Source organism: Carassius gibelio, chromosome B11 (assembly GCF_023724105.1).
Source record: "Carassius gibelio isolate Cgi1373 ecotype wild population from Czech Republic chromosome B11, carGib1.2-hapl.c, whole genome shotgun sequence".
Taxonomy (NCBI): domain Eukaryota; kingdom Metazoa; phylum Chordata; class Actinopteri; order Cypriniformes; family Cyprinidae; genus Carassius; species Carassius gibelio.
The window spans coordinates 11,961,811-11,977,364 of NC_068406.1; the positions used below are offsets into that span (position 1 = coordinate 11,961,811).

Consider the following 15,554-nt stretch of genomic DNA (forward strand, 5'->3'; position numbering starts at 1 on the left):
CTGTAATTATGATTTACTAAAGAAGCCTGTTTAGCCACTGCATAAAAATTTAAGATTCACAGAATTGTGTGATATAAACTCACAGTTGTCAGGATAAAGTCAGAATAGCAGAATATAAACACAGTTACAAGAAAGAAAAAAAAAAAGTCATAAAATTAACTTTTCATTTTTCAGTTACATTTGGAAACAGGTTTCCATAGCTTCAATACAGATGTTAGATATTGTTAGTTGATAAATTTAACTAGAGAGAAGGTTAAACGTCTTGGCATCCAGAGTAAAACCCTGTTCACAGTTGCATAATTGAAGAAACTGTGCATAGATAAAGAATCACTCATATTTTTAAAATGTAGGTTAAATTTGCCTGCTAATATCCACTGAACTGGGCTGTGTGTTTTCTTGTTTTTCTGTTGTGGTCTTATTCAGATTCCAGGTAGTCTGTCAAACCTACTTCCGCGTGAAATATGAAGAGATCAGAAGCTTTATTCTTCCAGTGTCAGTGTTTTGATTACGAAAGAACATTCATTGGAGTCATACCAGTCATTAAAATGTTCCAGGTTTATTTTTTTCCTCCTCAGGAGTTGTGGGCTTATGCCAGGCTTTTTTCTTTCAGGACAGGAAGTGATTGCAGAAACAGCCAGGCCTTGTTGTAGTGCTGACAGGACTTCAGTCTATACAAACAGATTTCTATCAGTACTCACATGTAACCCAAGGGCTTTGTTCAGCTTCAGGGTCTGCAAATTAAGACCCATGTCCAGTCTGTAAACAGTCTGGCTCCGGATCTACGTCACTTACTGCATCTGTGCCCATCCTGCTCTCACTTACTGTATTTGGCACCACGTCATTACCGCTGGTTTTTCCCTAGTGCTCTTTCTCTGCTTTGAGCTCTAACCTGGTTTGGAAGCTACTCTTGCTCTCTGAACCAGTTATCTTGACAAAAACATGTCAGGACTTTTGATGAATTGTGTTTGGATGTAAGCTGAGATGTTGCAGAGAAGCTGGTGCCGTACCATCAGGGAACATAGGGCCCTATGAAATGCACTTTATTTCTTCCCACATTCTGTGGTTTCTTTTTTTAATATTCCTTGATTCCATTTCAATGGTTTAATTAATATTTTTAATGATCAAAAAATATGTTGTCAGTTGAAAAACCATTTTTTTCCAGTAAGCCTAGATTATCTGTTTTCATTTTTCTGGTTTCTGTGTTATATGATTTAATATAAAGGTATTATCAAAATTGTGGTAATAAGATAAATGCATAAAGCAACTTAATCTTTTGACATAAAAAAAAAAAGATATATCTTCAAAAAATAATGTTCAAAAAAGTTTTTGTGAAGTACATTGTACTACACAGTAGCAATATAATTTCTATCAGAATTTCTTAAACCTAACCAAAGTTAAACCAAAATGTTGTTTTGTTTTGTTGGGGTGTAGGAACATGACTTCATTTTTAAATATGTAAATGTGTATTATCCATAGACAGCTATGATCCATGTGCATTCAGTGAGTGTTATTATGGAAACACCATCCGACACAGATCAGAAATCTCTCATTGTTTGCTTCTTGCCATAATTTAATCTGAATTTTATACCAGAACTCATGCAGGTTTTCACGAGTATTCATTTCCCGTTTTTCCTCCATCAGGCTCGTATCTTTCCTGTCTGTGTCTCCCTCGTTCTCTTCCCCTCCAATCACTCTTTTCCTCCGTGCCACTTAGTTCCTGACATCTAGAGCTGAGTGTTGATGGATTGGGCTTCCCGGGGCTTCGTTCAGCAGTTGCCAACAGCGATGAAATGCTAATCTTTGATGACGCATTAAAATTCAGCTGGCTTCTCAGAGTTTATCTCAGAGTCTTCTCAGTTTAATATTTCACAAACCCGTTGCATAAGATCCCTCTTCCCGATACAGTTCACATACTTTGCGGGGAATTCCAGCCAGTCTGATCTTTGCTTGCAACACTGATTTGATAGTAAAAAGCATCTTTTGTGTTTGATATTTATTTGTTGTTTTGCAGGTACTGTGAGATTAAATGGATGAGTACAAGCTTATCAAATTATATGTCTTTTAAGCAGTAGTTGACCATTGCTTTGAACTTTAGCCAAAGGCTTTGTCGAGATTAAAAGCAGTACGTTGAATTTCAGGGAGTAAACTTTTGAACTTTGGTTGGGGGCAGCTGTGGCCTAATGGGTAGAGACTTGGACTAGTTACCCGAAAGTCAGCTATACTTATGAAGATCTCTGCACTGTAATATATGTTGCATTTCGACATTGCCAACCTTTAAATTAAGTTGACAGTAAGTAATAAACAGTATTGGGTAGTTGAGTATTGTGCATTTTTCCTTACCACTATTTCTTAATAATTGTTTAAGGATTTTAATGGAACTGGAATCAGAACCGGAACCATTAGGTGGAACCAGAACCGGAACTGGAAAATTTCGAATGATTCCCAACCCTAGTCATGTATGCATGCATAGTTTAATACAAAGCGCGGAAAGGAGTACATTTTACATTTAAAAACATGAGAGGCAGTGGGATGGGGAAAAACCATAGACTGTATAAAAACATGGACGTAGTGTCTGTGATGTCACCCATAGGTTTCTCAAGAGAGTTTTTTAAACCAAAAGTGGGCAGAGCGGGCCATTGCCATCTTGGTGGAGCATCACTCTGGGGTAATCAAAAATAGGCAAAAAGGCGGGAGCTGGTTGCTGAAGCCACGCCCACCCAGCGCAACGGCGGTGACAGCAGAGGCAATCCACCTGTCACTCTAGTGGCCCCCCCCCCCCCACACAGTTGTCATGAAGGGTGTAAAGTTGTCACCAGGCTGTAAACGTGTTTTTTTCTGCTGTAAAAGTCCACGAGTCCAATGATGTCCCTCTAGAAAATGTGTGAAATATGAGTTCTGTGTAAACGGCTTGGTTTCAGTTTTGATGTAAACAACGTCTTCTCCACATTGTTGTTCTCTTTTTCATCACAGCAGCGGTGCATCTAGTGGCTGGCTGGCCTACAAGAAAATTATAATGCAATGAAACTTACATTGTCATTGCATCTCGTGCACCACTGATAAAGGTAAAAATATACTTGGGCCGTCCACATCCATGCACCATCTCCATTTTGTCATCAAGAGAGCTCGCAGACAGCCACGTACAACATACTTTTCCGTTTTTCTTCAGACTTTTATTATACAGTGTTCATTAGGCATTATGTGAGGGCATTGGAGATGACAGCATTGTTTTCGTTTCTGAAACGTGTTTTTTGGCACACAGAAACCTTTTCTGTTCATGTAAAACACAAAGAACTCAGCACAGGTTGTTCTTTCATGTTTTGAGAGCTGCTTTTTGACATATTTCAAATAGGTGCCTGACTTCCTTTGCTTGAGGCCAATAGCAGATAATTTCCCAGTGGCAGGTGCGTGCTGAAATTCAAGACTGGTGAGACACAGACATCCACAATGATTGAGGGTAAATGGCAGAAAAAGATGAAGAGATGAGAGAGTGCTGCCTCAGACGTTGCCTTAAGGGCTGCTCCGACTGTAAACCAACTCTAAAGCCAAAGCCAGTCAGATTAGAATATTTGAAAAATGTTCCTTGGCTAAAGGAAACCTATTATGCCCCTTTTTACAATATGCAATATACGTCTCAGGTGTTCCAGAATGTGTCTATGAAGTTTCAGCTCAAAATACTAAGTTATTATATCATTTTGAAAATTCCTACTTTGAGTGGACGCAGAGACCAGCGTTTTTTGTGCATGTCTCTTTAAATGCAAATGAGCTAATGCTCCCCGCCCCATTTTCCAGAATAAGTCTGTGCCTCTACAGCTTTCTCCTCAGATACTGTTCCTCGGATATGTTAAAAACATCTGTTTGGTTATGATTTCTTGCTCTGAAATCATGTGTTTTAAACCATATTAGTTTAAACTTCTGATATGTGGTTGTCTGGTGGTTATGTCATCTTTAAAACCTTGAGTTAGCAATATAAAGTAACAGGGTAAGTGCAAAGCAGCAGTCCTTCACTTAAAGTGAATTTGTCAAATCAGCAACACTCCATTTTTTTTTTTAGCTTTGAGTGTTAACTTATTCTTATAAATTTGAATATTAAATTAAATATTCAAATGTTTTCAGAAATGTGTGTTTGATATGGAAAGGACAACAGTTCTGATAAATAAAACGGCCTCCTTTCAATAGGAGCCTTAATGGGGTGGTAATTTTCTGTCACCTTTTTTTTTCTTCTTGTTATTACACTGGTACTAAAAACCAAATCTATTAGCATTTAATTTGTTTTTAATAAAGGAGAAAGCTTTGAAATACTCAGGCAGTGAGCAGCTGATTGCTGAAGTGAGTGGCTTTTGCACACAAACCACACGGTGTTTTTCACTGCAGTACCTCTCGCACTATATGAATATGAAAAAAGCACATAATGCTGTCATTTACTAGGCTCTTTCTAGAATTAAACACTTTAAAGGAAATGTTTATTTCATGTGTAAAAGCCCACAGGACCTATTAACAACTTAGATGCAGTGGAAATTATTGCCTCATTAGTGGTGTTTCCTAAGGGGAGCTTAATTGTTACTGCTGTGCGTACTTTACAGTTAGGGATTCTCTGACTCTAAATATTAAACAAGATTTGCATCTTGCTGCACAACCAACCAGTACACCCTAGCAAATGTCTAGCATTTTAAAAGTAAAAACCTTGGTTTGGTAAAACGTGAACATTTCCAACACAAATTTTATTGTGAAATGATATCGTGATTAAAATAACATTAAAATTTGTAAAATAAAATGAACGTATTTTCTGAGGCTAATTACTTAGGCAGCACTGTATGTATGCTAAACATGCACATTTGATATTTTTTCTTATATACATATAATCTATTTTCATCAATATAATATAATATTGAGTTATTTTATATGTATTTTTAAATGTATTATACTTTTATTATATTTATTTGTTTTATAACATAGATTTTCTTTTATATTATGGATCAATTTCATTTTTACCATACTGTAATATAATCTTTATATTAATATTTATTTACGTGCATTACTGTACATCCACAATACATACAATTAAATAGGTAACACTTTACTTAGCCTTTATGTATAATGCATTTTAATTATTCATAAAATGTGCATTGTAATACATTACATCTTGTCGTAAATAATTAAAACCGAATTTAAAATGCATAATGTAACAATTAATTGATCAGTGTTATAATGTATTAAATAGGGTTTAAAAAATTGAGACTATACAATACATTATAAGGTGCTTTACAAGTCATAACTACTTTTATAATGGATTATACATAACTGCATTATACATACAACTTTTTTCAATTGGAAAAATACAATTGTATACTAGTTTGCATAATGCCATTATAAACGCATTTCCTTTCCTGAGTCATTATGTACAGCAAAACACCACCAGTTGTTAATGGTTATGAATTCTTCTAGATTCACGTACCTCCCCTCAAGCAGACAAAAAGGTCTTGCCACTTGTAGAAGACAATAAAACTAGGAATGAAATGTGGAAGTGCCTTCTGATATTCCTCTGGAGTTTATGGAGGAGGCTGTTAAACAGCAGGGAAAGTTGTTTGTATTAAAGCACTGATGCTGAGCTGAAGAGATGACACAGGAAGCTGCTATTCTGCTGTCTCAACCCACACTGTTGATGCACGCTTGCTTGGTGACCCCCGCTGTTTTTCTCTCTGACTTCACAAATTCCACTCAAAGACTGAATAACGCAACTATAATTGGGATTTTTCTGAAGCTTCGTTCATTAGGGATGGCCCAGGCACGCACTCATCCTTACCCAGAGTGCCTCAGCCATGCCCTTGCATCTGACATGCAGCATTTTGTCTCCTCATGAATATTTCATTAGAAGAAGACACACAGAGAGTGTCCTAAATGTTCCGTGTCATGACACTTCAGAGCTGCAGGTGCTGGAATCAAAGGGAAAGAGATGCATAGAAGTGTCACTTTTTTTTTGTAATATGCTAGTTCTTGCAGATTTTAGGGCTTGGTTTGAGGTTGCGTTCATCTTTATGTAAGGATTAAGTCACCTCAAAATAATGATGTCTTCATTTTCTCATGTCATTGCAGACCAGTATGATTTCCGTCTGTGGAACATTAAATGTTGAACAATCATTTTGCTGCTCTTATCCAATAATGAAAGGACAAAAAAAGAAAAGAAAGAAAAAGTAGTCCATTTAACATGCACACCCAGACAGGAATACATAGGATATAAAATAACTAAAAAATAAAATACAGAAAATAAAATGTCATCCTGTTATATTATAATTTATTATCCTATTTTTATCTTTCAATTTCAGTGTTTTTTGGAGGAGAATCTTGGCTGGGATGAAGAATAACTGTAATAAAGAAATAAGAGAAAAGAAAATGCAATTATTAATAATAGTCTCTTTCACGTTTTAATATAAATAAAAAAATGAATGATTTTCAGAATAATTTTTGCAGACCTACTTAAAGGCTGTTTTTTTTGTTTTTTTACCTTTTGGACTATTCAAATGTCATTGTATGTTTCACATAGTCATACAGGTATAAAATGACAAATACAAAAGTGTCTATACTGAAATATGAATATGTGGCTTGGGTCTTTCCTGCATTGCCATTTTTATTTTATTATTATTTTAATCTTTAAAGCTGCAGTCGGTAACTTTTGACGCTCTAGCGGTTAATAAACAGAACTGCTTGCGTCTTGCGGAAGAACATCGTTGCCGTAACTACTTCTCTCTGTTTATGTCTATGAAGAATCACAAAGGTACTGGGTTACTCCGCCGCGGTGCCCCCGAAGCAATCTAAAATAGTCCGAATATAAACACTTATTATAGGTGCACCCTAGTGATTCAGGACAAGCTAAAAACACGGTTTGTAAAATGGATTCATGGTGTACTCGCTTATTATATACATTTTGTAAATTTTGAACAAATAAAAAAGTTACGGACCGCAGCTCTGATTGGTTGTTTCTTACCGGGACCGATGGTATTACTGCAAATGGCAATAGGACCACTGGGAGGAGCCAGAGGAGCTTGTTTTTTTTTTTTATATATAACCAATCCAGGGTTATATGAGAGTGATGTAGAATAGAATGACTGCTGCACCTGACAGGGCACGTACAAGAGAGTGCCCCGGCTGCACGCGCACTCACAGTCTTCAGACAACACGAGCGCTTCTTGCTCTCTCTCTCCCTTGTGCATATTAATCAAAATCATTAAACACGATAGAAAAAGGGCGAAACACCAAAGTTTCACGCGCTCGCGCACTCACAGTCTTCAAACTACACGAGCGCTGTCTTGCTCTCTCTCTCTCTCTCTCTCTCTCTCTCTCTCTATCTCTCTCTCTCCCTCGTGTATATTAACCAAAATCATTAGACACGATAGAAAAAGGGCGGAACGCCACAGTTTAACGTAGAGCATTCTGAGATTTTTCTCCATGACAGGCTGCTGGCTCCCACTGTTAATTTGTTTTTTGTTTTTTGTTTTTGTTTTTTTGGAGAAGCACTCTCTGTATTAGCTTAAAGCCCTCAAGTTTACACTGGTTACTGTATTCTTTCAATTGCTCTAAACAAGTATTTTGGGTGACCTTTTTTATTGAATGCTAGACATCGAGTTGTTGTTATTTTCATCTGAAAGAAGAACTATGTGTTCAGTAAGCTTGTTTCAGTAAGCTATGTGTTTTCAAGGTTTCGAGGTTTTATTGAATGCTATCTCTATACAAGTGCAAAGTAATGCATTCTTAGTCAGTCAGTTTTTTATTTTGTCATTGAGCAATAAACATATATTGCAATGTTAAGGTATTCGTGTTTTTTCATTCAGATATTTAAATCAACATGTATAAATTGTTAGTATTCAATTAATGGGGAGATAATCGAAATTGAATCGGTCTGAAAAAATTAATCGTTAGATTAATCGATGCATGGAAAAAATAATCACTAGATTAATCATTTAAAAAATAATGGTTCATACCAGCCCTAGTCAGGACATAATGACAGGTTTAACAAATATGTAAAAAATACATTTTTACAAAAGTTACCTACTGCAGCTTTAATTTGTTGAATGTTTGGAGCAGATTTTTGGCGCTGATATAGAATTACTTAATTTTTTTTAATTCTTTTTGGATTCCTCAAATTCCATATTACGTGTTCCACTTAAGAAAGTAAGTCATTGACCAAATTTTTATTTGGTGGATTGCCCCTCAGTGTCTTTTACACTTTAAAACTGCAGATCTAAATTTATGTTATCTGCCTTTTAAAAAATTTACTTTATAGGACAACCCTTTTTACAAAAGATTAGACTAATGATTTTATACCTGAACTTTCTGGAAAGATTTCTTAGAGGAACAGGAATCTCACAGAGCTTTTTGGTTCAGCACCATCAAAGCATCCACAGGGCCCTCTGAGTTAATGTTGTAGTCATCTTCTTGTTTGCCTGTTGACTCGAGTTCTCTGAAATGCTCCCATGGACTGGAGTTGCACTAAATTGGAGTCTCTGGGAGAAAGATAAAAGCTTGAAGTTTGTGTCATCCTGTCTGGTTCTGTTCTCGTGCTGTAAAATGAACAGTCCAGGAGCAGCAGCTTCAGAAATCTCTTTGTTGTTTCTGTCCCAGCTTGAGCTTTTTAAAAGCAAGAGAGCATCTATGAACTTCGGTAGAGCCTCTGAGGAATTCCCTGCAGGGGGCATTGACTTGATGGATCAAAGCTACTTTGAATAGGCTTGGTTTCAGCACTTCACGGTTTTCGTTATGAGCAGTGCGTGGCCGTGCACTTCACCAGCCCACATGCTGCATCTGCACTAAATCTCAGTTCACTCAAAAAACATGCTAGAGATTTTCAGGATTTGCCACATAAGTTGAGTTCACCTCAAGCTTACAGCCTTGGGTCAATCTCATGTTGAAGTCTCGATGTAAAATTTCAGTTTTCAGCTCGGCTATCTATGTATTTCAGAGGTATTTTTATGAAAACACATTTTGTATATTTTTGGTGTTCACCTATTTTAGCATTGTTCACATAGAACTGAGGGGTTTGGTTGTCTGATGTCGAACAGCGGAGAAAAACAAATGTTTTTGGGCCTCTATGCTTTTTTTCCGTGATTTATGCATACTATAACATAAAGATGGTTCCTCTACTGTTTTTTTTTTTTACTTCTCTATTCTTCAATGAAGTCTCTACTCCCTGAAACAGCACTACTGTCACACCCTAGTTATTAATACTTAAGCTAGAAACTGCTTTATTTGCAAAAATGCTTTAGGTTGAGAACAAAAACATGAGTAGAATCATATTTTTGCCCAGAATTGTTGTGAAAATATGCTATGCAGTTGCATAGGTGTTCTGAGTGGTTGTAAGTGCGTTGCTAGGTGTCAAAAGTCAAGAGATCACTCTCCTAAGTATGATATTCTGGTAGGCTATATAAATAGATTTTGTTGATTTAAGAAAATAAACAAGGTAACTGTGTAGGGCATGCTACTGCCAATCCAACAGGAGCAGGTTTATACAGGAAGCACATCGTTTCCAAAGATAAACAACTAAAATGAATAAATAATAATAATTAATAATATTTTTTCACAAATTCTGTGTTGTATATTTCCTGGTAATCAAATGAACACACCGAAAGTGAGGATTTGTATTTAAAAAGTATTTTTGCAGATTAGCATTCACAGACACTAGTCTACCACGATTTGATTTAAGTGTGCTGACCTGTTTTTTTTTAAATACATTTATCAAACAAATATGACAGATTCTGCTAAATTCTGTTCTATGACTGGATTCCATGCTTCTGTCTGCGTTTTTTGTATTGTAGAAATCATAGGGCTTTTCATTTCATCATTTCAACGTCTGCTGTTAAAAATGAACCATCCATTCATCAAATCTTCATGCAAAAATAAGAATTAGAATCATTGTAATGTGACAATCAAATTTAGGTGCTTGTGGATGGCGGGTGGATAATTTGAAGCAGTGGGTGAAGTTTGAGCTGTTCCGCACATGTCTACACTACACTGACCTGTAGTGGACAGTGGACAATGGAGCGTAGCGTGCTCTGCTGGACAAATGTTATTACACCATTTAGAAGCATTTCATCTGCATAAAAGCAGCATTCATCATTTACTCAGGAACTATATGTTCTGTAAAAAAAAAAGTTTCATATCGGCGGCAAATCTGTGGCATATTTGCAGAGACGGATATATCTGCGACAGGTTCATATCGGCTAAATAAATCGGCAAAACGATATATTGGTCTGGCTCTAGTTATGTGTTTGTTCACATCTGTAAATCTAGGTATAGTAAAGCTATGATTCTTTGCTTAAATTCTTCTTTGCATTGTCTTCTCTATTTTTCATAGGCACACTTTCTGGCAGTACCGCAAAGAGAATCCGAAGTCCCATGTGGGTGACCCTCCACCAGACGGTCTGCCCGGCTTCAACAGTGGCGTAATGCTTCTGAACCTCGACGCCATGCGTCACTCTACCTTATACAACCAGCTTCTGGAGCCCGAGCGAATGGCTCACCTTGCAGAGAAATACCACTTCCGGGGGCACCTAGGTGATCAGGATTTCTTCACGATGATCGGGATGGAGCACAGGGAACTGTTTTACCCACTGTCCTGTGGCTGGAACCGACAGCTTTGCACATGGTGGAGGGAACACGGGTATGGTGACGTCTTCCAGCTGTACTATCGCTGCGATGGGCCGGTGCATATCTACCATGGCAACTGCAATACTCCCATACCCAATGATTGAGGTTCAAAGTGCGCCTTAGAATGCCAACTTTCAGATCAAGCTCCTTTTGTTTGCACATCTTGAGCAACTTTACATCAAATGGACCAAGGCAGAAGGGGCTCATTGTTAGAGGTGCTAATAGTGCAGCCTTCCCATGACTAATCACATTTACACAATATAACACCGCTGAGGCAGTTGGTGCCTTTCCAAAGTTACTGAAAGAAACTCTGGCTTAAATACCAGTTGTTTTTCTTTATTTAAAGAATGCAGTGAGGCTTTTACTTTCAGACGTCTGAGTTTCCTCATGCAGGTGTCTCATTAACCCTTGTGCGGCCCTCATTTGGGAGTCACACTCAGGGTCTTCAGGGGTCATAAGTGACCGGACACCTAAAATGTAACTTTTTTGCCCCCCAGTAAAATCAGTGGAATATATTTTTATTCAATAATATTTTTTCTTTTTTCTTTTGTATTTTGAGAAAATTTTAAGGTATTAATTCATATTTATGCAATAATTATGAACAATTTTTCTCATAGAAAATAGTACATAATTTTTTTTTTCTAATTTTTCTAAATTATTTTCGAATTAATGTTGTATTTCAGATTAAACCAGAGACTAGGCCTTTCAAATACATTTTTTTTGAAGATTTTTTAGCGCCACCTGGTGAGAGCAAAGAAAGAAAAACATGTAAGTGCATGGTGCAACCACTTATTACCAGTATAGGAATCTATAGAGAGGCTTGTGAATTCCCTTATTGTTTTTAGACATAATTGCTTACTCATATTAAGTAGTGGACTTGAATATATATTAATACATTCTAAAGAGTACTTTTTGTATATTTTTTTATATTTCTTCTGTTATAAATAATGATTTCATGCATTATTTGCATTAAAGTTTTTGCATTATGATTGCAATCAAACCTGAACATATTGTTCAGTGGCACAGAGCTCCTGCAAAAAAATAAAAAATAAGAATCCTCAGAATGGTGCAAAGGACCAAGTCTGAGTTTCTAAGTGCACTGACAAACCCAAGAGGCAGCGCTTGCTTCTCATCGCTGTTTTACAGACAGCAGGTCATAGGTGTGTGCGTGTGTGCGCGCGTGTGTGCGCGCGCGTGTGTGTGTGTATGTGATTATTTAGAGTGTCATACCTTCACTGCTGTTAGATTTTCTCTGCATTATGACTGAATTATTGAATGGATTTCACATTCTCAAAACTTTGCTCTGTGTTACAGACACAGTAGTTCATAGGTGTCTATGTGTAAGTATGTGTGTGTGTGTGTGTTTGTGTGTGTGTGTGTGCATCTGTGTGTGATTGGATGTGTCAATATCACACTCTTGATGTTTTATAGTGTTATCCCTTCACTGCTGTGCACTTTTTTTCAGTTTTGTGATCGATTTGTAGATTGTGTACACAAATATTCTCTGAATTGTTGTATTTTTGTCTATTTCCCATTCATTTCCTATGGACGGTCATTTTTGACCGAAGACCATGAGTGTTACTATTTTTTTTACGCCCACTTAGACTGTTCGAATCATGCCCTCAATTTTTTTGTATGTTCACACCCCAAATGCCATGAAAGTCACCGCATTTCATATCATTCCGATGAAGCTGTGATTTTTAACATTTCAAAACGTAAAATATTCCGGTCGGAAATGACCGAAGACCGCACAAGGGTTAAATCACTCTTAGACAGCAGGTTGTGAAAGAGCCAATCAGAGAATCTTTTTCTCCTTCTAATTTCACTCTTTTTATTGTTTACAGGTGCAGTTGCACTCTTACAGTCACATTTAGATACTACTTATCTTCACTTTAAATGTAGAGAGTTGCTGCATATAGTTTTACTAGATTTATTTAAGACACATTTTCCACTCAATCGCAAATGTTTTTATGCAGTGATGAGGAGAAATAAGAGGGAAAGGGTGTTGTCCCATTTTCCTGAGTTTTTATGCGCTGATTTTGGAAAGCCGTTTCTCTGTGATGTGCAAGTGAATCTCCTTAGAAAGCCAAGATAACATCTCAGATCGGAGGTCTCATTCTTTTCGAGGTGGTCTGATCCTCTGAGAAATGTGGAAGTGGGATTTGCTGGAATACTCCAAAGGGAACAGCCTCTGCCCTGAGAGAAATATGCACTAGATTCGAGGGCAGAGCACTAGCTGTTGTGGTTGGCTGGCATTTATTGAGCGATGTTGCTGTTGGCGAAACTCTGCTGGGTTGTGTGAATTGCTCGTAATAACCTGTGCAATTTCAAATCAACAGGCCAGAGAGAAATAACTTAGTAATCAGGCCTCACATGTTTTGGCAGGCAGCCATGAGATCCCACTTTAAGCTCTTCTGTGTCCAGTATGGTGAGGTTAATGACTGCGTTTTCACTGAATTTGTCTTTTGTTTCAGTGTAGTCATGTTATTTCTAGCTGTTTAGACAGGCTTTTGCCTGATCAAGTTAAAAGCAGTGTTTAAAAAAAAAAGTGTTTAACTAAAAAAAAGTGATTACCCTTTAATCTGCTAGTCCAATCACATGAAGAATTAATGCTCTTTTCCTGTTTTCTGTGTATTAATGTTCATTGGGTCTCATCCTTAAAGATGTGCAGAGCATATTTCGGTGTAAATCTTAATTTGTACATTATGATTCAAAAGCTAAGGGTTGGAAAGATTCATGTGCCGGTATTCACGTATATCACGATAAAGAACATGTACCATATTGTTATCATGGGCTCTTCAAAATATGAATAATTATTTATTACAGATTATGATTTTTTTGGAATGCATTTTAAGAATATGCACAACACTGCTGTATGATGCTTCAAATAGGCTTGCACACTAGTGACGGGTCGTTCATTTTGAACTAGTTTTTAAAGGTCCCGTTTTACGCGCTTTTTTGAAGCTTTGATTGTGTTTACAGTGTGCAGTATAACATGTGTTCATGTTTCGCGTGTAAACATTTTTTTATTTAATTTTTTAATAAAAAAAAAACAGTATTTTTCACACAATTCACCTATCTGTATACCTCTGTTTTCACTGTCATAAAAACGGGCTGATGACTTCCTTGTTCTATAAAGTCCCTCCTTCAGAAATACGTAATTAGTTCTGATTGGGCCAGCGGGTCCTGTGTTGTGATTCGACACCAGCTTAGCGTGCGCTGCCCTCCTGGAAACGCGATTGGGCTAATTTTGAGAAGCAAGTGGGCAGGATTTTTTAGAAAACCTGGCAATCCTGATCTGAACCATAGACAGTAAAAGAACGCACGTGCTGGAGATGTACTTATATATTGATGAGATACGCATGAAAATCGCATTAGATTTTTTTTCACAGCCCTAACATCTAGTTAACAAAGCTAAACAGCGTTGCCCTTTGTGTAATAAGTTACAGAAACTGTTAAACGCACCAACTTAAGTAATAAAATACACTTACCAGTTGTGGTCCATAAACAACGCCGCCTCCAGTCTTAGCAGATAGTTGGGAAGATGTGGAACCTTTAAGAGACATGGGCGGTTTAAGGGTGGAGCCCTGGATCTTGTGTTCTGCATTGAGGACCATCTCGAAAGGTGGGGCATATAGGAGCAACAATAATGTACATTTTTTGGAAAATAATGTTTTTTGAACTTTAAACCGAATAAACACATTGCATTTTATCTAGGCATTTAAACCATCACGATTTTTTTTTATTTCGATTTTAATCACGATTTTGATACACACAGACATGCTTTACAGTCATAAATGCATTCAGTATAAATTTGAAACCTATTTCCAAAAGAAAACCAATGAGAGCTTTATCCAAAAGTTGTAACATGTCGCTAGAACAGACAACTCAAATAATTACTAAGTAAAGATGTCAAACAAAATGTCTAGACCTATGGCAAAAAATAAATAAAATAAAATAAAACCCGTGTCCAGGGATTTTTTTTTATTATTATTATTTTTTTCCATGCATTGGTCATAGAGCTCATTGTAGCGGTGCCTCGGGTGTTGAAATAGATTTACTGCCCAGGTTCACAAATACTCCGTCTTCAGTGCGTATATACAGTATGTGTACGTGGTTCAGAAGCAGCAGCGAAAGCGCATTATTGTAACACGAAAGCACATTAAAATACGCACGCAGATTTCCTTTGCTCTGATACACGATGCTCTTGCCCGGAGAGAGTGCGTGCACTAAAACGTGTCTCCTCCATAGACTCTCGCTCAACCTGTCTTGCGCACTCATAACTCTTTCTACTGTATGCTCATGCGCTAGATATTAAATATTTTCTCACCTTTCTATTTCTAACCTTTTCTGATCACATCTTTACCGCGTGCAGTGTGAATGTTCTGATTCGTTAACATGGGCTCGAAAAAAAATAGGCTACAAATCACAGACAGAGTGTGTGAACCTGGAGTCCTGTTCTGTTCTCATGCTCCATTTAGGCACGCTGCATTCTGATTGGTTCAGATAACATACTGCGGGAGGTCGGGCCATTGAAAATCATGCTATAAAGAGATTAAGAAATAACGCACACTCAAATCGTGATTTTATTACAATTTCGATTAATCACACAGCGCTAATTTTAACATAGTTTAACATAAATGCTCTGATTTCTTTAAACACTGATTAAATTAAATGTTTATATATATATATATATATATATATATATATATATATATATATATATATATATATATATATATATATATATATATATATATATATATATATATAAAATCAGAGTACTTATTTGAAATGGAATGCTTGAGTTGAATATCCAGGATGGGTTTCACTTATTTTACTATGCATCCTTTTGTGTTGTCCGGAGGCCTGTGTCCTTTATCCCAGTTTCAACTTATTCCAATTTTCACATCATTGTC

General features: G+C 36.8%; 1 protein-coding gene across 2 annotated transcripts in view; it reads left to right on the forward strand.

The window, feature by feature from the left end:
* The window catches only part of LOC127968555 (xyloside xylosyltransferase 1), a 36,861-nt gene extending 21,826 nt beyond the window's left edge, over positions 1-15,035 (forward strand). For both annotated transcript variants that reach the window (XM_052569836.1, XM_052569837.1), the window contains exon 5: positions 10,343-15,035. In XM_052569836.1, coding sequence (XP_052425796.1) covers positions 10,343-10,739 — 397 coding nt within the window. In that variant the 3' untranslated portion in view covers positions 10,740-15,035. The remainder of the gene's footprint in view (positions 1-10,342) is intronic.
* The last annotated feature ends 519 nt before the right edge of the window (positions 15,036-15,554 follow it).